The 22,911-nt window shown below is 40.5% G+C and overlaps 2 protein-coding genes across 2 annotated transcripts in view; one reads left to right on the top strand and one right to left on the bottom strand.

Annotated features, from left to right (window-relative positions):
• The first annotated feature begins 1,191 nt into the window (after positions 1-1,191).
• Positions 1,192-22,077, top strand: LOC103918475 (core histone macro-H2A.2). The gene is made up of 8 exons (XM_009325799.1): positions 1,192-1,430; positions 9,619-9,725; positions 11,092-11,289; positions 12,927-13,037; positions 14,466-14,565; positions 15,463-15,552; positions 17,580-17,754; positions 21,338-22,077. Exons 1-8 carry the CDS (start codon positions 1,259-1,261, stop codon positions 21,501-21,503), a joined length of 1,119 nt encoding a protein of 372 aa, XP_009324074.1. The 5' UTR covers positions 1,192-1,258; the 3' UTR covers positions 21,504-22,077.
• Positions 22,078-22,470: 393 nt separating this feature from the next.
• The window catches only part of AIFM2 (apoptosis-inducing factor, mitochondrion-associated, 2), a gene marked incomplete at its 5' end in the record, with an annotated part of 6,833 nt that continues 6,392 nt past the window's right edge, over positions 22,471-22,911 (bottom strand). The window contains one exon of the mRNA XM_009325983.1: positions 22,471-22,906. Coding sequence (XP_009324258.1) covers positions 22,893-22,906 — 14 coding nt within the window. The remainder of the gene's footprint in view (positions 22,907-22,911) is intronic.

Here is a 22,911-nt window from a genome sequence, read left to right as displayed (position 1 = left end):
ATTTAACAGTATCACCTAAAGTAATGGTAACATTTTTCAAATTATCTCCCTCCTTCTGTTTCCTTGTTTCATTGAGGTGAATGAATACTGGGAATTAAGTAGCTGTGCCTTCATTGACAGAAATACCATCTGTGGCAGGTTTATTTCAGAGGAGTGAATCTTGATCTGTTGTGTTGTAACCAGGATCATAATTAGGACACTCCCGGGGCGGCTGTCAGAATGGAGTTAAAAACAATTTTTGGACGCAGAGTTAAAACTTCCCCATTATGTGACTGCGAGTGAGAACTAGGGGTGTAACTATGACTGCATGCACACTTTGGAGTGGCTGACTCCAGGGTTTGTCGTTCATTTACCTGCAATCTCATTGTTGCTAGGAAAACAAGGAGAAAATGAGATTTGTTTTCTTTGCTCCTATGTATAGACTAGATTGGCTCTTAATGCAGGGAAAAACCACATCTTCAGGGAGCTTGATGGACAGAAAAACCTGGTAGCCAGTCCTTTTAAGATGAGAGATTAAAGACCTCCCCTTAGCTCTGTGGAGGAAGGCTTCTGGGGCTCCCAGGAGCTGCTGTGAAGGTGATCCAGGGAAAATTATGAAAGCGGTGAAGCCTGTGAGCTGGCCCCTGGGGCTCAGTTCCTGAGGCCAGAGCAGCGCGAGGGGAGGTGCTTGAAGAATAGCTGCTTGCCTGCTTCTTCTCTTCAGCCATGCATTGAAATTCCCCATATAAAAGACCTGTGAAGCAACAGTGTGTTTGTAGGTAGGTTTTCTCTTCTGTGTGAGCAGTATGACTTCCTCTACTTACAGGTGGCACTAGTATCTGCTTTTCAGCTTGTTTAATGCTGTCCATTATGCCAGTTCTTCTCAGCTGTTTATAACTTGCTAAACTTAACAATCAGCATGCAAGTCTTCCATGCTGCAGATGTCTGCCTTGGTATGATTTGGTTTTGTTTTTTAAAGATTCATTTAATGTACATTTGATTTTTTTTTTTTTATATTCTCCAAACCACTTTTTCTGTGATATTGCTACACTGACAGTGCAGTAGTCAAATGTTCCAGTTATTCAACTTTTAATGAATAATGCCTCAGCTTTAACAGGTATTGAGAATGGGTTTGGATTTCTTCTTCTGGAAGAACAAGGTAATGTATAAAGATGTTTCTCACATGCTGAACACCAATCCCGTTTCTTTTCTCTTGCAGCTTTGGATTGGAGCAAGGGGATAAGAATCACCAGCAAATTGAAAAGCACAAAGCTGCAAGATGTCGGGCCGAAGTGGGAAGAAGAAAATGTCCAAACTCTCACGCTCAAGCAGGGCAGGCGTTATTTTCCCTGTGGGGAGGATGATGCGCTACTTAAAGAAAGGAACATACAAGTACCGGATAGGTGTTGGAGCACCAGTTTACATGGCAGCCGTCATAGAGTACCTAGCAGGTAAACCAAGAACCTGATCCTGGAAGTGCTGATAACACACGGAAGCCAGGGGTATCCATGGGATGGGATACGAACGTGTTCAGCACTTCTGAAAGTCAGGCTCTGCAAGTGCAGGATTTGTTGAAATTTGCTTAAAATGCTAAGGAGATTAATTTGCTTTTTGAAGAGGCTGTGGATAGAAATTTTCTCCTTTAGAGGCACCATGCTTGGTCACTAGGTGGAAGGATTATTTTTTATTGCTTTGCAGAGTCAGGAGTTGCATCTAGGTAGTTTCTGTCCAAGAGAAAACTGATATGAATTAGGCTTTTGATACACCTGGATGTGAATAACAGGAGGAAAAAAAGCAAACCCACCTTGTACATCTGTTGTGCTTTTTAAGTGAACGAACTCTGTTTTGCTGGCTGCATTTCTCCTTGCAGATCAGTGTCAAAGTGTTATGAAATACAGAGGTGGTTCATTTGTATTTCAAAAATCCTTTTGGCTTGCCTAAGTGTATAAAGAAACTGTGTCAGGGTTTAAATCTTCCCACATACCCTGAGTTTTCTTTTCCCTTCCTTTCTGAAACTGACCTCAGAGGAAGGGGCAAGTGTCACATGGTGATACAATATACTGCAATATACTGTGATATATTGCAATATTTCAGACTGTCCTACTATCGTATCTGCTTGGTTTCTTATTTAATTATGGAAAATAGCACCCTAGCAAATTGTTACAACGCCCAGCGGAGAGAGGATTCTGGTTCAGGTTACTTAGGTGTTACAGATCAAGACTGAGGTGCATTAGAGAATCTGTGAGGAGTCACAAGCCTGGATGGAATTAATTGAGCGGGTTGTGTTTCAGGAGCATAGTTTATTGCCAGAGTGGCATGGAAGAAGCTTGCATGGAGCCTTGTTGTCCATGTAACAGCATGTCAGTTTTTATGCAAACATTGCTGTCTTTTTTACACATGAAAGCCTGTTCTCGCTACCAGACAATGAAAGCACTGTTTCCTTTCAAAGGTGTGGAGAAAATCTGAAATAGTAATAATTTCACTATTAATAAGTTAAATTTCTGATGATGCCTAACAGTGTGTTACAGAAACTTCCACATTTGTGCTGATTAGTTGCAGGATGAGAATCGATTTTTTTTTTTCTTTTTTTTTTCTGAGGCTACTTCTGGAGTTGGAGTGAAAAAGTATTGCTTATGTGGAAGAAATGTAAACAAAATGTTTAAGCTTGCATTTATGTTTGCCCCCAGTTCCTTCAAGAGAGAAGTCCAGAAAAGGAGCTGGTTTTAAAATAAAGCAAAACACCACTGAAAAGCAGAATCAAAATCCAAGATGGTGATCATTTCTTCCACTCATTTGATTTTTATTTTATTTTTTTACTGCATAAGAACAAACATGTTTGTGTTAAGATCATTTCATTATAGAGAAAGATCAGTTCTCTAAGTGATTTTAGAGAAGATCTTTCACTTCATTAAGAACATACGTATACTCATATTTGCACAATCCAGATTCATACATTAAAAATGAAATCTTGTGACTGCAGAAATCTCTCTCTCAGTGGAGCTGGTGCGGTTGTGCTGTACCGGGGAAGTCTGCGACTTGCAGAGCTTGTTTAGTTGTCTGCAACATGGAGTGCTACTCATCAGGGATGCTTCAGAGGCTGCAGGGAGTTAGGGAGAAAGGTGGAGATGGAGGATTCATAGCTCTACCACAGTGATTTTCAACCTTGTTTTTGTTGGCATGTTTTCTAGTTGGAGGTTCAGGCCTCTTCAGGAATGTCATAAATATGAATTTCTCTATAGCAAGGTGTGCTTGCTTTACTTTATCATTGATTGTGAATCGCTTAGAAGTCATCTACAGACTTCTGGATGTCTGGGTATTGCAAGATGAAAACCGTATTACATGGGTTTTGGAAATTGCACTAACTTTTATAACTGAATAATGTGCTGCATAATGATTCTGCTGACCTTCAGTCTGGGGAGGAATACTTTTTTTCTTTTCCCACTCCACAGGGATCCATAGCATTCAAAGGAGTTTCTAGGAGATGTAATCTTTGTATCTCTTTGGAGATACATCTCTTTGGAGATGCTTGTTCTGAGCTGTGGCAATTATTACAAGGTGTAGTAATAAATTGTCAGCAGCACATCTGGTACATGCAGCACTTTGGTAGTGCAGACCAAGTTGTGGTCATCTTTATACAACATACAGCGCAGCACTGTTTACCTATTATGTGAACTAGAACAGTGTATAGCTTGGCTCTGCTTCTGGCTAGTAAGTGCAGTTTAATTTAAATCATTAATATGGAAAGGGCAGATTATGTGTGGGCCTACGCTTAGTTTTAGAAAAAAAGAATGTGTAGTCAACCAGGCAAGAAAATTGCTACATGTGTAGGCTAGGGGCCCACGTAAATTGTAAGGGAATGTTATTTTAAGCTGCGCAGAGGGAGAACCCCCTCTCACCCCAACTCTGTATCTGTTGTAATAGAATGGAGTAGTGTTTCTGAGCAAACACCTATTGCTTGTGGATAGTGGTATTTCCAAACCAAAGTTTCTGTGCTCTATCCAGAGTTTTGTTTGAAAAGATTACAAAGGTGGCTAGTTCGATTAAAAAACAGTGTTGCAACATCTAACCCTGCTGATCTAGTTATTCCTAATATGTATGTGTGAATATAGTCTTTGGTTTTGGGAAGCCTTTAGAAACAAAATGTGGTTTTCCAAGGCTGTCGTCAAAGGGGGTATTATGTATCAAGCTGGTAACATTTAACATTGCCTGATACTTCCTATTACAAATTCCAGTTTTCTGTTACGGACTTGCAACTATGAAATGGTGGCTACTCAGGCTGAAAGCCTTCGTACAGGGGAACTGCTTCAGGCTAAATCTGGGAGGGTGGGAGTAAGGGAGTCTGGTTCTTTAACTGTTTCACAGAAGCAGGTTGAACCATGTTTTTTTGTTATGTTAAAACATTCACGAGAACTTCTCCTCTAAACTCCTGGGTGCTTCTCTGTGTTTGAGCAGAGACTTGATGCTTTACGAAAGGGAAAGGGTGGTCACTGCCATCTCAGAGAAATCTGCTCTATTTGGCCAAGCTGTAACTTGAAAAATCACAGGTTGCTCATGCTCAGCAGAGACTTCTTTGATTTTAACAGCTAAAATCTTCGAAGACTTAGTCCTCACTGAGCATGCTCCAGCCTCTCTCAGCTCCCAGTGCTGCCCGGACTGTTTATGCATCATCCCCCCAGAGTGATGGAGCATGCCTCAACCTCTCAGCTCCAACGTGTGACAGGACTGTGTGTGGGCCACTCCATGCAGTGGCTGAGCATGCTTCAGCCTGTGGCTACAGGTGCTCAGAAGGACTTTCCCTCTCACTGCTGTCCCCGGCTGCTCCTGGTCACAGCACTGAGAGCAGGGAGTGGGCTTTCTCTGGTCTCAGTGGTACCGGGCAGCAGAGGGGAGGAAGCTCTCTGATGTGAAGGCAAAAGTCGCACAGAGGCGAGTGGCAAGAGGTCTGGGACTGAAGGCAGGGAGTACATGAAAAGAAGTTGAAGGAGAGGCTAATCCTACTTACTGTCCGAGAGGTGGGAAGGGCAGGCTGGAATTAACTGGATAAGCAGACTGGGAGACTGGGAACAGGTTCCACATTGGTCAGAGAAGGAGACTGGGAACAGATCATAACATTTTGGGGAGATGATGATTATGGGAGAAGTATATTGATATTAGAGAAAGAGCCGGGGATGGATCTGGCTAGTGGGGAGAGCTAAACTGATGACCAGTGGGCAAATAAATGGCAAGGGGCATCCAAAAATCCTTCCAGGAAGCTGGAGAGTAAGTTGGAAAAATAGGGCACAGGCCAAGGATGGGATGGAGGGGGTGCTGGTAATGAAGAACCTAGAAAGGAAGTTTGAGCCTGAGTATTATTACAACTGAGAAGAGTGGACGGGAGAAATGGAGATGGTCCAGGAAAGGCAACTGAGATAGAAGTCTCAGATGTGGATTGCCAAGGAAAGGAGAATGGGCTATGGAGCTGGGAAAGCAAGTCATGGCTGGGATAGGGGCAAGGTGGATGAGGCTGGAAGAGTCAAACAGGACCAGAGCTGTCTGATCGCATTCATCCAGGGCCTTGCATGGACCAGCGATTCTCCTGTGAGCGATCAGCCATGCACGTGGTCTGTTGATGGCCTATATTTGTGTTGCCCTGAAGCACTGAGCCTCTTGATTAGCATCATCCGGATGGTGCATATACATCTTGAGCATCGTTATTCACAGTTGCCATGTGGTTCAGACTGCCTTTTGGTTTTGGTATGTGTTCTGTGTCATGAGCTACTAGATCCCCATTTTTGCTCTTTGTATGCAAGATTGATTGTGGCTGCACCCCACAGCCATTATCAACGCCAAATCTGCACTTTGGCTTATCAACCCCGTTGTTAAAATGCCAGCAATCACTGCAATGTATCGCAAGAAGAGGTACTTTTACCTTGACTGATTAGCTAATGTGAAGAAGATCTCATCAGTGTTCTAAGGCTTTTTTTTATAATCTCTCTGTGCTGTTTTATATCTTAGGCTTGAAAATCATATTGCAAAACTGCAGCTTAATTCCTATCCAGAAGGTTGTGTTTACTGGAACAGTGTTGGGCTCCACTGGCTTCAGAGTTAAAACTCCATGAAAAATTGGCCTCGGTCCCATTGGATTTATGGACTTTGCAACAGACGCATGCCAGACTATGCTCTGAGTGTGCATGGGGCTGACTACAGTCATCATCATCTAAATCAAACATCAACTGCATGTGTCCCATAATGCACCTTCCCAAAATGTAGGCAAGGAATACAGATGCCTCTTGCTTAGGAAGCAGAAGACATGTGACTGGTGTGCTGGTCAGAGGAACTCACAGAATGTGTCATTGGAAAGCCATCTTCTCTAAATTAGGGCAGAACACAACACCAGCAAATACCTCCTCCTTCAAAGGACATCAGTTGGCATACTCCTCTGTCTGTTTCACTCATCTGCCGTCAAGAGACAAATTGAGCAGATACTTTTCCGCTTGCAAATGGAGGACCAAGGACTCCATCATCTGATACGTCTTTTCAGAGCAAAGGTATTATTGGGTAGATTTGTACATGGTAGTGTAACAGCAACTGTCAAAACTTATCCTAAAGGGGAAGTGGAAAACAAGATAACCTGTCTGAAATCTTTCTGATTCTGCTGTCAGTAGTTCTCATATGTCTTTCTTATCAGTCCAGCTGAGCACTTCACAAAAGCAGGCTGCGCTCAGCTGAACAAATAGCTTTGGCCTGGCTATGATGCTTTTAGTTCCCAGATACTCCAAATCTGTTGATCCATCAGCTAAAGAAACCTCTTTTTCCTGTATGTCACAGGATGAGAAGATGTAATCCCATTCAGGTCATAGCTTGGCTGCCACTTGTGTCGGTTGGAAGACAATTATGTTCTTCCCTGGTCCCGAGTGCTTATCAAGCAGGAGAAAAGGCTCTATTGATAAGACTGGGTGTTGTGTGGAGTCAGTGGACAGATCTGAGCATTACTCTGTTGACATATGTTCGATGTCTATCTGAGGCTAAGGTGAACTGTGGAGTGCATAAATGAGCCTTTAGCCATCTGCACTGAAGGGGTCTGAATTTGAAGTTATGCTTCCGGCATGGAGGCATCTTGTGTGGATGTTGAATCTTGAGGGAAGCAAGATTATTTCAGATTTCACTTTAATTCTTAATGTCTGCTGCTGAGAGGATGTAAAGTAAAACCAACTTATGTCTGAGAATATCAAGATGCCTGATTTCAAGAGAGCTTGTTATAGTACAGGACTTCTTTATAGGAGCTATATTCTCAGACTAGTCTCCTTAGAGTTTAGGTAACCTCAGCTCTCAAGACATTTCTGCTTGAAATGTAAAGCAGTTTCTTTAGGGATCTGTTCTTGTCAGCAGGGGATGTGATAACTGAAGGCTCCAGATTTGATGTTGCATTTTGCAAGTGCCATTTTATATTCTTAAGACTGAGTCCTTGCCTCCAGCATTAGAAAAATATGCATATAGACAATCGTTAGAAGGAGGAAAGGCAATTATTTACCAATGCAAATAATTGGCATCCTTTGATAAGTTATACGCATATTCCACAGTCTGCCATACATCTTCTCTGCCTTGGATTCCCTTCTTCCCGGTGTCCTGTGGTAGAGGGCTGGCATTTGAGTGTTCTGCGTTTTTTGCTCTTAACATTAGGCAGAGGACATTTGAGTGCACCATCAGGATGCTGCTGGCCAAAGGACCCAGAACCTGGGGGAGTGGGGTGAGCACACAGGTAGCAGGATGTGCCTGTTGTTGGCACATCTGAAAGAACTTCAGTTACCACACAGGTAAGTATGTGTTGCTTTTTTTTTCCCTGATGCAATCTTCCTCTGCTATCAGCACCAATCTTGCAAAACCCACTGGAGAAGTCTGAGTCTCTTTTCTTGCTTTTATGCTGGTCTGCACAATGGATGGCGATCTGTTCCTGCTGTCTGCTGCTGCATTAGCTCCACTGGCAGAGGTCTGGGAGCTGGGTCTGAAACTTCCAGCTTTGCATCCCCCATAGGGGTGAATATAGGTGGATTATGCAGGATTCTTCTTTAAAGTCCAAGTCAAACACTCCAAAGTTAGGAAATGCCAGAGCCGAGGTTGCTGCCGTAACTTTTAATGTAGGCCTAGTGTGTATTTGTGATGTGATACTATTTCTGATCATCTGATTGCACACTGCGTTTTCCTCATGGCAGTGGCCTAGTTATCACAACCATGGTTCTAATATTTCCTAAAATTTAAGTGCTTGTCTTTGCAACTTTGATAATGTTTCTTGAAAGTTTTGCATGAATAATTGTGAAAATTTTCAAAAGACACTATTTCTTAAACAATTCACTGTGAATATGCACGTAATTCTAAACAATGGCTTTTACATCTCCAACATTCAGTTAAGTACGTATGCTGCATAGTAGTGAAAACTGGATGACAAGTATGCATTTTTGTTATTCTCACTGAGTCAAATTGAAAGCTTGTATTTTTCCCATGAACTGCGAGCTAAACCTCTTGTTGAAATCCGTTGGATTTTAGCCAGAGAGCATTATGTAGATTTCCGCTAGATTTTTCACGAAAGTTTTTCTTTTTATAAGTTACAGTTCTTTATTTAGTTGATAAAAAGGAGTAAGATATCATTAATAGGACACTGATGGGCTGTAACTTTCTTACCCCTGTTACTGACAGATGTAAATACAAAAACCAGAAGGCAGGGACAGTGGATACTTTTTAAATGAAACAAGGCATGATTATGATTTTTATGATTATTTGGGCAAAACATTCCCTTCTCCTTCCTTCTTAGTGTTTCAGTAGAGTTCTTACCTGAGAAATAACTTCTGAGTAGGGGCCAAACTGTGTAAGTTAATGAGTTATACTGACTGCTACAGTTTATTTAAACTCAGAAAGACGTGTCTGTGTTTCCTCTATAATAATTAGAAAAAGCTCAGTGACCTCAGTCACAGTATAAATGTTATTGCAAATTTAGAGAAACTACTTTCGAAGTGACCTTCTGTTCCCGGAGATGTAGAAGGAACTTTCTACCAATAGTTCATGCGTTGAAGCTCTTATGTTGTCTCTGCTTGCCTCTCAAGTCAAACCTTTCACATCTTGTTCTGAAATGAACCTTCTCACAGATTTTCAATGCCCTTTAATGCAGAATTGCAGCATTGCCTGGCTAGTTTGTTGGCTTTCGAAGTATTTCTTTAAATGCACCTCAGTCTTTGTCTTACCTGGTCCTGAGAATCCTTGCTGTTTTGTCAGAACTGTCTGTATTAGGTTTGGGGTTTCATTGCATGCTTTACTGTTTTATTGTTACAGGCTTACTGCTAAATTTTGGACTGCTGATTTTTATAGGGTGTTTCTTGTTTTTTTGAAAGAGAATTCTGACTTGGGACTTGTAAAAGAAGTTATGTGAACCAAGCTTAGCATATTTTCTGCTAGCTGTCCTTTAGGGAATTAGGAAGGACAAATTATTTTACGTAAACTTAAAAATACATTGAGTGTGGTTTGGTTTCTGTCTTTCTGTAGCAAAGACCATTTAAATTGAGAAACACCCGCAAAAAGGTAAATGGATATTAAGAAGGAATGTAAAATGTGTATATAGGGTGTACATAAGTTGCATTTTTGTTACTCATTTTTATCTCAATGTGTTTACAGCTGAAATTCTAGAATTAGCGGGAAATGCAGCACGAGACAACAAGAAAGGAAGAATTGCCCCCAGACATATCCTTCTGGCAGTTGCAAATGATGAGGAATTGAATCAGGTACCCATTTACATTTCAGTGCGAGTGTTACATGCTGTGGCATGAATGAAGCTGCTACCACAGAAGGTTAGAAACAGTTTAGTCTAACACATGAATGAGAACACAATTATTAGAGCAGAAGACGACAAGATTGTGCCCACTTGAATAAAAGCAAACAAAAAAGAAGGTTCTGAGATATCCCATCTTAAATCCTCTGGATATAAATTTTGCTTCTCTTGTAGCCTGTGAGTCCTCTTGAAGTGGGTAAACCTGATGCTTAATTTTTTCCTCAGGGACATGCAATACTTAAAGAAAATGTGCCATATGGAAGACCTTTTCCCAAAAGCTGTAGAAATGTGTGTTTTCTATTATACTGTCTGTGAGGCCATCTTGGGTAGGGATCTGGCTCACTCTCTGCTATTGCTGCCTCCAGGACTGCCTCGCCCTCTGTCTGCCCAGGTCCCATTAGTACCCAGACTGTGGTTTGCAGTGCTCTGACTCTGAGGATCACTTCTGGGATCACTTCTGCAAAACTTGTTGAGTGAGAAGAGAGATCATGGCACGGGCTGCGAATTGTAGCATTCAGTGGTGCTGGAAAGGTTCAGTCAGCATCAGAGGATCTTTTCTTGGTTGGCCCCACGTGAAGATGGATGATATCATTCACACTTTGAAAGATTCCTGCACTTAATTTGACTGCTTTAAATAATGAAAACGTGGTGCCCATGAAGTCATCTGGCTCTGTTTCCAGTCAAGGGGACTGAAAAGTCAAAACAGAGGCCAGGAGAGAGGGAAAAGCATGCAGAGAAATTCCCTGCTCTGTGGCGCTGGTCACTGGCCTGTGAACTGGGGACTAGATCTACTGTTTTCCATTAGGAATTAGCCAGATTTTGTCCTCCACCTAATAGTTCGCCTCTGCAAAGCAGGTTCTTGGGGCTCACGCTTGCTTTCACTGAATCTGTTTCCCTGCCAAAGGGATCTACAACCAGTCCTTCTTTGAGCAGGGCTGTGGTGCAATCATTTTTGTAAGTAGCCTGCAGGCACTTACCACCTCCTCTTACCCTCACTCACTGCTTGTGAGTCACCAAGGACAGGTATGCAGAAAGACCAGCACTGGAAGAGAGAAGATTGGCTGACCTGTACAGTAATGGAGTTCTCCAGGATGTGTTGGCTGACCTTGCTGTGATCTGCCAGGTTTCTTGTTATTGTGGATTTTCAAAAATAAACATAGTTTTTGTTTGGGGTTTTTTTTTCATGATAAAGGGACAAGGTGCAATGCTTTGGGAAGTGTGGACTCTACTTGCATATGTGTAATATAGTCAGCAAAAATAGCTTGAGTGCAGACTAAGAGAATCTGTAACGTGCTCCTTTACACTGCTTCTCCTTGCAGTTGCTAAAAGGTGTGACTATTGCAAGTGGAGGTGTCCTGCCCAGAATTCAGCCAGAGCTTCTAGCCAAGAAACGGGGTGCCAAAGGCAAATCTGAGACCATCCTTTCACCTACTCCTGAGAAGAAGGGAAGGAAATCCATGGTGAACAAAAAGAGTGGGAAGAAGGCAAAGTCTGCCAAGGCCCGGACACCCAAAAAGGTAAGCATGAGGCAGACACAGGATTCCAGAGGTGTGGGAGAGGGGGTGGATCAAAACCAACTAAGATTATTAGGAGGAATAAATTAGCGCTTCTGCATTGTTTGTTTGTAACAACTAGAAATGGGAGGTAGGAGTTGATAATAGACATACCAGGATTTTTTTTTCTCTAACGTTAGAAATAAAGGCAAACACAGTATTTTTGTAATGAATTTTCATAACAAAAACCTTTAAAGCTTTGAGGGAAACTTTTCAGATTTCCATGTCGCCCTTTGCAATACTTTCTTGATAACTGTGTAGAATCTCTTCATCTCCACACTAACTGTGTGGCAGTGAACTCTATCTTTTAAAATAAAGGAAGCTGTATTTTAAAACATTTTCTACTTGAGAGATGTCACACCTTCAGCCTTGTACAGTTACTGGGTTGCTGTTGAAGATTTTTCACTGTCCAGAGAACTTGTCCTGACATGGTACATAAATGTCATTTTGACAAGCTCTTTGTTTCATGTGTTCTTAGGTGTGCTGTTGTTAATGGTTTTTAAAAGAGTTGCAAGAAGAATAAAGGAACCGGAACTTGACCACTGCACCTTCCCTTACGGTTGCCCATCCACTATCACCATCCAAAATGGTTTAATTTGGTAAAGCAGTAACCCAGATCAGTGCTCTTGGTTTGTCATTCCAGAGCATGCATCTTAAAACACTGCTAAATTTTTGATTGGGTAGGATTAAACAATATTAAGCTCTGGCCTAAGCTTTTTAAACTTGTGTTAAGCACACCTCTCTGGAAGCCTCTAAGCTTTAATACATTTCCATAGCTGAGAATATACAGAAGCAACTTTTAAAAAGAAAACAGTGTTGCTTAATGGGATGCTTAATAGGATGCCTCTGTGTATTGATCTCAGCTACCACCTTACTTTGAATTGTGCACATGCAGAGTTTGGGTCTTGTTAGGAAGAGTTAGGTTCTTGACATACCTTAAAGCAAATATTGAGAGATGTGAGGAAATGCTCCTGCAGCCCTGGTAGGGACAGATTTGCTGCTCCTGGAGCGAAGCTGCATGAAGGAGTGTGTCCCACAAAGGGGATTTTGCATTCAAACTTCAGCTATTAGTTATTTCATTTTGTCATTCTGACTGCTTGTATGGAGATGTGATGGCTCGCTCCTGTCAATATGGATTCAGATTTATGATTTATTAGCTGAGACTTATGATTTTTTTTCAGATCATAAAGTTGTTTTTTCCTTCAGATTGGAGCATTTGACTGGGTTACTAAGTTACTAAGTTTGATTTAGTATGAGCTCTACTCTGTTAGCAGCAAAAATAAACTAGCACACGCCCACCCATAAATACAACCTTAATTGTTAGTAAAACTACAGATGGATGTGGGTGCCCCAATTCTTAATGTGACTACGAATGTACGTAATGCCTCAGGTGAACCACTGATGTTTTAGCATTATATAAACAGTGAAGACCGCTGCTGTTACACAATCTTTGGGGATTAAAAAGCTATGAGTAATATATTTATTGATCCGAGAAGATGAGATTTGTAGTAACTGATTAAATCTATCCATTACTGAATAATGGTAAATGTTGATTTTTTTTTTTCCTTTGAGAGTTCTTGCTTTTTTCTCCTCCCAAATAGAACAAACAAAAGGACAATGAAAAAGAAGGAGCTTCAAATTCAACATCTGAAGATGGACCTGGGGATGGTTTCACTATCTTGTCCTCCAAGAGTCTTGTGCCAGGACAAAAGGTAATACAAAGTTATAACAGATTGGGATCACAGCAGTGGAGCCTAGCATAAACGGAAGGATGCTTTTGATCTAACACCAGTACAAAATCTTCTCTACATTCTCCCTTAGTCGTCCCAAATTTAAGGCCAAAACTCACTCAAGTCATGGGCCTGGTAAAGGGTCTCAAAAAATACATCTGCAGATAAAAGATTTCCAACGATAATGCTGGTCAGCCTCTCTTCTCTATAGAGAACCATACTGATTAATTTCTTGGCCTAAGCTGTTTTAGAGTTTTGTTCTGTTTGGACTTGGATGCGTTGTGCCTGGTATACTGCCAAACCAGGTTTAGCCTTCTAGGCTATTTATTATTTATAAAAGAGTATTTCTGGGCCAGGTCCCAGGATCGCCCAGAGCTTCCACATGTTGGTTTGTGCCAGAAGCCTGGATGCTCCATCTGAAAGTGGGCTGTGGGGCGCCGCTCTCTCACTGTTCAAATTGAGGAGCTCACCAGAGCTGCAGGGCATGCCTACTTCTCCATCTCAGCACAGACTGTGACACCTTGCCTGGCCAGAATTGCAAAACTGTCCCACCAAAATACCCACATGTCCTTGGTGTCCAGCCAACTGTGTCCCTTTTTCCCCCCCCGGCCCTGTCCTCACCAAGATGGAAAGATTTTGCCTTCCTTAATTTTTGGACCCTCTGAATGAAACTGGAGGTTTTTTTACAGATTTAACTATGGAGATATAGTCACAACATTATTATTATTATTATTATTTTATTATTATTATTATTTCCAATAGTAAGGTCATCTGGAAGAAGTGTTCTTCCTGAAACTGCTTCTGTAAGCCCCCTGTACTGATGGTATACTGTCCTCTGTTGTTGCTCAAAGTGATGAGGCTGTGAAATCTGGGGAGCAGCCTTTTTTGAGCACCTTAAGACATCAAGTTTTGGCCAGTTCCTGTATCCAGATGTGTGGGTGGGTAAAGCATTCCTTATTTTATTTATGCCAGCAAGTCAAAGGGAAGTTAATTACTTGGGTGGTGAAGCCTTTATAGATCAGGATAGTGTTCAGCCCTTCTTCTCGGTCCCTAGAGTAGTTTACTGGGGGCAAGTGTTTTCTACGGGAGAAAAGCTGTTTAATTTTAGTATTTTTCTCTTTAAACAAAAGCATTTCCAAAGTCAGCCTTTTCTCTTCAAAGTGTGATGAACATGAATTTTCTAGCAGAAACTTCTTCTGGAGCAAGCTCCCAAGCTGTAGGCTTATCACAAAACAATCTGAGTGGTGTACTAATTAATTAAAGGCTAAAAATCAGAATCACACATATTGAACACAGTAAAACTACTGATCTCTGAAAGACTGAATCCAGCCTACTTTCATTTTTTGTTTTTTGGTATGAAAATGATTTGGATTACTATTTTTTTCTACTCTCTTACTATTATTTTTACAGCTTTCTCTGACACAGAGTGACATCAGCCATATTGGCTCCATGAAGGTAGAAGGCATTGTTCACCCTACAACTGCTGAAATAGACCTCAAGGAGGAAATAGGTGAGGCTCTGCTACACGCACTAAAAACAGATCTAGAGTTGGAACAGTAGCTGGTCTACTAGCTGCCTGCTGAGATCCCGTCCTGTTTCATCTGAATCTTCCCCAGGCCATAAAATATCACTTAAAACACTTCTGAAAATCAGGCTGGATCTGACTAGGTATAACAGGCTAATCACTAATTTATCTTTTTTTAATGATTGCTTATGACAATCAAAACACAGATAATTTGTTGAAGCACATGAGCAGCAAAGGTGTAAATAAACATTATTGCGGTCTTTATTGGATTATTTTTACATTTGCCTCTGAAAATTCTGTGAAGAAAATTATATGTTAATAACTCTTCTAATTATGCTTTTCATTGTAGGATTTTACATGCTTTAGAAATACTCATGTACAAAGTCTTGTACTGCTCATGTGAAATAAGGAAATATTATTACTGCTGGTGTACAAATATGGAATTTGAAGCAAGAGGGAGGTAAAAAAGAGATATGCAGTAGGTTGCATAGAGCGGCACATAATCCAGTAGCAGGCTTTTGGATTAGCTGTGTTTATTTCAGAAAGTAGTAGGTTTTGTATGTTGAGTTAATTTTGGAGGCTGAAAATCTGAGTCCTGAAAATCCCACTCTTCACTATTTCAGCCATAAGATAGAGTAAGATAGCATTGTTACAGGTAATTATATTAAAGTAATTTCCAGTACTAACATGCAGGGATTTTCAAAACCAATAAAAAGTAAACTTTATCTGTGGCTAGATAGAGTGGTAAACATAAAGTTCAGCTGCTGCTGATAGAGGGAAACAGGATAATATGTGTACAATGTTCTTCTTTTAAATAACATAGAGTTTTTTTTCCTATGCTGATACTTTGAAGCCAAGGCCTTTTGCTCTGTGTCCTTGCAGGCAAGGCATTGGAAAAGGCTGGCTGGAAAAGGGTTTTAGAAACAGTGAAAGAGCTTCGCAAATCTCAAGGACCTTTGGAAGTTGCTGAAGGTAAAAAGGATACTACACTCTTTTGGAAACAGCTCATTCCATATGTTCTTTTCTCTGGACATTTTGATCTGTTCTTGCTTATATATGTGCCTTTGCTTATGTGATGTAGATGTTTCTGTTTCTTGTTCGAAGCTGTTGCTGATACAGACAGCCTACGTAGGGGAAAAAAAAAAGGAAGAAGAATAGGATACCTGGGTGCTGTGCACATCCAGTGTTTGAGCTTCTAGGTGCCACCATTAAGTTACAGCAGGCTGATTAATATACCTGAGGCAATTTCTGTCTGTGAGAGTTCAAAAATTAAGGAAAACTTGTGCTGTCACCTTTATGCCATCTTTCCTGTCCTATTTTTGTAACGCATTCCTTAATGAGGATCAGAAACAGCTCTCAGTCTAACATAAGAGGTATAAGAACAGTGATAGTTTATAAATTATCCTGCTTTATGCATATTTGATGAACAGTATAATCCAAACAATTACCTTACTTGGAACACAAATAAAGATGCGATACGATCTTTAGAACTGACATGCTTTTTGGAAGAGTAATTGCTGCTCTTCTCCCAGGTACTACAGCTACATTACAGAAATACAGATTACAGAAGAGCTCCCTTCAAATGTTTAACACATCTGTAATAGTGAATAGTTTTGAGTTTGAGATTATGTCTTCCTTCGTCAACAAATTAAACCAATTCATAGGGATTGAAGGTGGCTGGAGGGCAGATGGAGAGAAGTTACAATATATCTTCTAGTGCCTTATTTGGCTTAGTATCTCAATACCCAAGAATCTAAATGCTTTAAGTAGTCTAGTTTTTAAAATTTCCTAAATGAATAGCCTAGTTTTATAATCTCAAATGACAGGGAAAGTTTTGTATGAGATACTTTGCTTCACTTTTTCATTGAATCAAAAATATATGCCATAACATCAAAGTAAACTACTTTTCTCTGTCAACATCACTACCTAACTAGAAAATAGACTCCTTTTATGCAGTTAAGCCAGTCCCAGGAAAGAAGATAATCTTAGTTTAATAGATAGGAAAATGTACGTTCTTAAGCATTGTGTTGTGTTGTGTTGTTTGAAATAGCCCCTTCTACTGGTTTTGAGGCAAGGGATAATAAACGGTTGTTAATCACTGGAGGTCTACTGCAAACACAAGCCTAATGGGCTTGAATTCAAGTGCTGCTCACAGGATACCTGTGTTGTTTTCAGTCAATTTGCTCCCTATGGTTAAAGGCCTGACATTTATCTTCTGGTTGAAATTTAAGTGGCACAGTGAAGCGTTAGACAGAATTCCTCTGTGATGGTGGACAAGTGAATAAATCCAAGTTTTTCATCCTTGGGCATTAATTGCACAGCTAATTTCAGGGTGTTTAACCTGAGATTCCCGAGACCCAGATTTTTGGAAGTGCTAATGGTCACAATTGCAACAAAAGCAAACTGATGCCATGCTGTGGACTCTGCAGGTCCTGGAGAAATATTGTGCTTCCTGAAAAATTAATCTGAGATTCCTAATTGGACACAACTGGTGGAGACTTTCAACAAACATCTTTGATATTCATGTCGTTGTCTGAAATTACGCAGCTGTGAAATGGGTCTAAATATTACTCCCTAACACTCTGGAGCTGTAATGATGATGCAGGATATTTGTGCAAGGCATTCAGATAAGGCTGTGACGGCACTGCAGAAATGTCTATTGGGTGATTAATGATACTGTGTTCAGTGCAGGGTTTTGATACTTTGCATAAAACAAATCGAGAGGCCATGATGAATGAGAAAGCTAAAAAATACTATTGAATAACTATGTGTTGACCAACTGAGCCCCGGCTTCTTTGGTCTCCAAAGAAATAATAATTGATCACAAAAGTAATGACGAGACAGTCAGATTATGATTGCAAGTGAGCCATTGTAGCATATTTTAATCCCTAATGTATTTCTTCGAAGGGGTAATGTAACTAAGAAAGTACATTGGATTGAGAGGTCATTGCAGCGTGGTTTCTATTCAAAACTAAATGTTATATTTTCGTTTGTGTTAGCTGCACTTACTCAGTCTAGCGGCCTAGCAGCAAAGTTTGTCATCCACTGTCACATCCCACAGTGGGGCTCAGACAAATGTGAAGAGCAGCTTGAAGAGACTGTAAAGAACTGCTTAACAGCTGCAGAAGACAAGAAGTTGAAGTCCGTGGCTTTCCCCCCGTTTCCCAGTGGCAGGTATGACTCTTTCTGCATAGGAGGATTCTGTATCGGGTAGCAATGGTGTAATTATCTGTCAGAGAGCTGCTGCTGTGATAGAGAGGTATCCTCTGGTCTGTGGCACAAAAGGGGCTGACCCTGCCTCCAGAGACAGCTGTGGCAGGTGCCATCTGACACCGTGCTTCTCCTGATGAAAGGAGCTTGAAGTGCAGTGTTTGCATGGAACGACCAGAAAGCCTTTTTATAGAGAAATTAGCTAACCCACAGGAGAGCTGAGTGGACTTGCTGTGTTTTCTATTGCTAGGCAGTAATTTTCATTCTCCTACTATCGGCCTGCACCACCTCAGTTTTTATGTCCCTTCATTTTGCTGTGGTAAATCTTATTAAAACTACATTTGTACTAGTAAGATTATACCAGCATAATACTGAAGGCAAATAACAGTGATGCAACCTGAGCTAGGTAAATGTAGGGTGTTCACTTAAGTCATCCTGAGAATAGGTATTAAACAGACTAGTCACACAAAATGTTTTCTTTCAAAAGAAAATCAATGTTTCTCAAATATAGTTCTGCTTTAAAAAGGGAACTATGACATCAACTGTGAAACTACACATTTCTTTCTCAATAACTAGCAAATAAAATGTGCTTGACTAAGAAATCCAAAGTATTAACCTTTTTCTTTTTTTTCTTTTTTTTTTTTTTTTAAACCGACAGTTCGTTAATCTTGCTTGGTCTCTGATCACGAGAAACCTTACACAAGTGCTGCTAACTGCAGAAGTTGTTCTTTCGTGTTGGAGTTCGCGCACTTATGTTTAATTTGAAATGTAACTACTGATTTTGTTAGTAATGCCCAAAGAGTAGAGTACATAGTACAGTCCAGTTGTGTTGGCCTGGTAGTGAATAAAATGAAAGTAAAACTGCGTTTTGATCATAAAATCACCACACATCACTGAATACACAGGAGGTGAAAATGCCATTTTTACACAGACACTTTTCAAGACAAAATAAGATTTTTATGGATCAGGACAAAAGAATAAATAGAGGGGCAGTGCAATTTTTAATGATTTTTCTTCCTTTATACACAGATCTTTTTGTTTATAGTGTTCAGTCAAAGCAACATGTGATAAATTGTTTTACCACTCTTTAATAATAAAGTTCAGCTTTCAAAAATGAACTGTAGCATTTAATGCCAATAGAAATAGTCTCTATAGACCCTCATGTCTCCTATGAGTGTTGTCTAACAATAATCCAGTCTTGGAACATTAGTCTTGGTGCAGATCCTTCTGCTGCTTAGTTCCATTTCACTCTCTGTTGCTCTTAAAATTACTCCTGCTAACAGAAAATAGAGTAAGTTTTACCAGGTGCTGCTGGTTTACACTTTATTTATCAAAGGACCTCAAAGTTGTCTGAAAAAAGGCAGAGTTTTTCAAATAAGACTTAATGGTTTTGCTGTCATTTTATTCCACCTACATGTCTGCACAAGAAATGCAGGTTTTGTTGGGTAGATCAGGAATTATGTTGTATCGGTTCTGTGAACTTTCATCTGTCCTCTGTCCCACCTTAGGGACTGTTTACAGTAACTGATAAAATGTAGAAATAGATGGGATATCTCAATTGTGCCGGGGCTTTTCACCTCTATGATCTTGACATTAAAAAGTAGAGAAATGCAGTTTAGATGAAATTACTTGTGCTGTGAAGCAGATATATATTAACTGAAAATCGTTTTCAAAAAGTCCTTATCGATAGCTTGCTGCCAGAAAGGCATATTAGCTGGGTCGCTGCAGATGCTGTCCAGGGACTAAAAGTAGGAAAATATGTTTGCTAGTAATCATTTGGTTTAGGTGAATATGGATACAGCAGTTGTTGATGACTAGTTTCCAAGCTCTTTTTTGGATGGTTTTTAATATAAATATGATAAGTAGTCTGAAATCACTAACATGAAATTGAATAAGGAGAAGTGAGTAGTACTAAACTTAGGGGAAAAAAATGCACATCACAGTGTTATCAGAGAGGGGGAAAAAGAAAAAAACGCTGCAAAGGCAGCTCTGGATGCTATTAAAAGAAATATTTTTTCAAGTGTAAGTATTGTTAGGCACTGGGATTGCTTATCTGTGTATTCTGATGTAGCCCCATCACTGAAGATCTTTAAGTATAGGTTAGACAAACTTTTTTCAGAAGCAGAAAAGTAATATGTAATCCTGTTTCAGAGGAAGGACATGGGCTAGGTTGTGCTGGTCAATTTTTTTTTGGCATGGATCTAACTTCCTCTGGAGCATTATCATGCAGTAGAATCTAAATAGAAGGCATTAAACTCAAGAGCAGCCAGCAGAGTCATGCCCGAAGACCCGTCTGAAATCTCAGCTCGGTCTTAACTCACCTTCAAACAATTCAGTATGTCCCAGTAAAGTCTCATCCAAACTCTCCAAGGTACGTGGCTTCCTACATGCTCATGTAGCAAGCACTGCATCGACACTCTTCACTGTTGTGCAAAATCAGCAGAACTATTGCAAGCATTGTCAGGCAGTGGAGAAACTCCAGCAGGGAATGCAGGAGAGTGTCCTTCCCTCCAGATGTCAGTGGCAGAGACACACATGTATTGCTTCAGGCAGGGATGCTTTCTAGGACAAGGAATCTGTTTAGTGTTAGACAAGTAGAACAATGTGGAGACCTTCCTAAGCATGAGCATGCTGCAAGGCAGAGTATTTCATTAGATAGGCATCAAGGTCAAACTGTAAAACAGTACTTGAAATTTTGTCCAGTATTATAGCAGTCATATTTTTATATAAACAGAGATGCAAAGCACCTGACCTTCATAGTACCTGTGCTCTTTGCAATGCGCTCTCAGCCAGTTCCCTTGTAGCACAGAGATGAGGGTGAAGGAACTGTGTTGCAGCTGAATGGCTTTGTGACTTGAAAAAGGCGTATGAGAATGATTAAGATGGAAAAAATGCTGCTGCCAAGAAACTTGAATCTCAAGGATGTGGGCCAGGTGCCCCAAGAGATGTCAACACAGTTGAAAAGTCCACTTACTGTAAAGACTGGTAGCTTTTAGCTTTTCAGATTGTAGGTTAGAGAATATTACTATCAAAATGAATAATGAATGCGTCTTGGCCTTAATTTGGCTTGGGGTTGTAATTTCAATTATTTTCACTGAAGTCTCAAGCAAAGTATTTTCAATGACAGAGTGAGGAAGTCAGCTAAGTAGTTGATGGTCTTTTGTTTGGTTTTTTTGAGTTTCTTTTTTTCAGTTTTCAACTAAAAAAATAATCATCCCTTGAACTTTTTAGCCTGCCCAGCATGGCATGGAAAAGTTTAATTCTAAGGGAGAGTGTTAAAAAACTTTGTGTCGTTATAAAAAGTAGAAGCAAATGAAAACAGTAACTATGTCAGCAAGGAAACTAATACAGCAGCAGATGAATATTGCTATCAAAACCTTGGGGTTTGCTTCTGGGATTTACACGTTGCAAAACTGCAACTGGCACTATCTTAACAGCAGCCTGTAGTTGGTACAGATGTGGCTTGTTCCTTTCAGCATCACGTGTACATAATAGCTGCACAGATAGCTGACACTCACTTATTTTGTTTTCTTCCCCTACCACATAGAAACTGCTTCCCAAAACAGACGGCAGCCCAGGTGACTCTAAGAGCTATTTCCACCCATTTTGACGGCACCAGCTCTTCCTCCTTGAAGAACATTTACTTTCTGCTCTTCGACAGTGAAAGTATTGGCATCTATGTGCAAGAAATGGCCAAGCTAGACACTAAGTAGCAACAGCAGCCAAATGAAACTTTATTTTTCAACAAACTTGAGTAGCATTAAAAGCATTAGAGGTGGGTTTTATTTTTTCAATGTGATGAGGAGGGGGAGTGGTAGTAGTGTGATGTGTTGTGACTTGATGAAGAGCTGTGACTAGAGATGAGAGGGGTTTAGTCCGATTTCTTCATGCTATCAGCATCCTCTAGCCATTTATATCACCTTAAGTAATTGAGTTACCATCTCTTTTCAGAAGTTTGTTTAGTGTCCCTTGTTACTTTAGTTTAGAAGTTTTTAAAGAGTAACCTCATTTTAGATTTGTAGTGATGAATTTTTCTCGCGCGCACACACACACACACACACACTTTAAAGAAAGCTCTTAAAAATGTTCTGCTCCCTTTTCCCCTCCCTTGAGGGTAGATGGTAAACTTCTGCCTCCAGCCCACAGGGAGGAGAAAAGGATTTTAGAAGTGATGCATGAGGAGCTTCTGTTTTGCTTTTAACTCACAATAATCTCTGTAATTAATGAGAATATTTCATGGTGATTTTGTTTGTTTTATAAGAAAAAAAGAAAGAGATGTGTCAAGTGTGGTTATTGTTATAAACCCTACTTTTGCTCTGGGAATTTCTCACCTTAAAAAGAAAAAAAAAAAAGAAAAAAAGCAGCAGCATCTGTAATTAAGTGCTTGCTGTATCACACTTAGCACACAACTAACCAGCTCTTCCGGGTGAAGCGTTAGTGCTATAAGTGACATAACTAAAGCTGTTGTGGAGATGTTGACACAAAGCTGCATTATATTCTGTTGAGTTCCAGGATTACCATAGCCTCTTCAAGGCTTTAGGCAAGCTTTCCCCAGGCAGCGCTGCGAGCCGTTCTTTCTGCATGCTGCAGAGCAGATTCCCAATCTGTAAGAGGCAGGTACTTTTTAGAAGAGCAAGAGTAGAGAAAGCCAGGGAAAACCCACATAACAAACAAACCACAGAGATTTTGAAAACCACAGTGTTTATTGTTACGAATCAAGGTAAACCGAGTTTCTTGCTCAGAGCTATCTCAACAGGAAAGAAAAAGAAACATTCCTTCCTTGGTTTTTATCATGAGAACTCCTGTGCACTTCATTTGGAAAGTGCCTCCTTCCCCTTTACAGCAAGGCAGGGCACCCCTTTAATGCAGCACACTGACATGTGGCTTTAGGAGGTGCTGCAGGAGACAGTATCAGTCTGTCCAAGCAATAAAAGTACACCCTCACCTTCTTCCAGTTGCTGTATTCCTTGCTGGTTTGTTACTGATCCCCTCTTAAGAGGGCATTGTCTGTCCCATCATCTTCCAGCTCTTGGAGACAAACAGGTCCTGGCTTTTAGCAATGGTCACCAAGAGATGTCCCACATAGTAACCGTTCACCTGGCCTACGCCATCATTCCTGCC

This window comes from Pygoscelis adeliae, unplaced genomic scaffold (assembly GCF_000699105.1).
Source record: "Pygoscelis adeliae isolate BGI_AS28 unplaced genomic scaffold, ASM69910v1 Scaffold4, whole genome shotgun sequence".
NCBI lineage: Eukaryota > Metazoa > Chordata > Aves > Sphenisciformes > Spheniscidae > Pygoscelis > Pygoscelis adeliae.
Note: the sequence above shows the minus strand (reverse complement) of the source record. Positions and strands in the feature narration are given on the sequence as shown.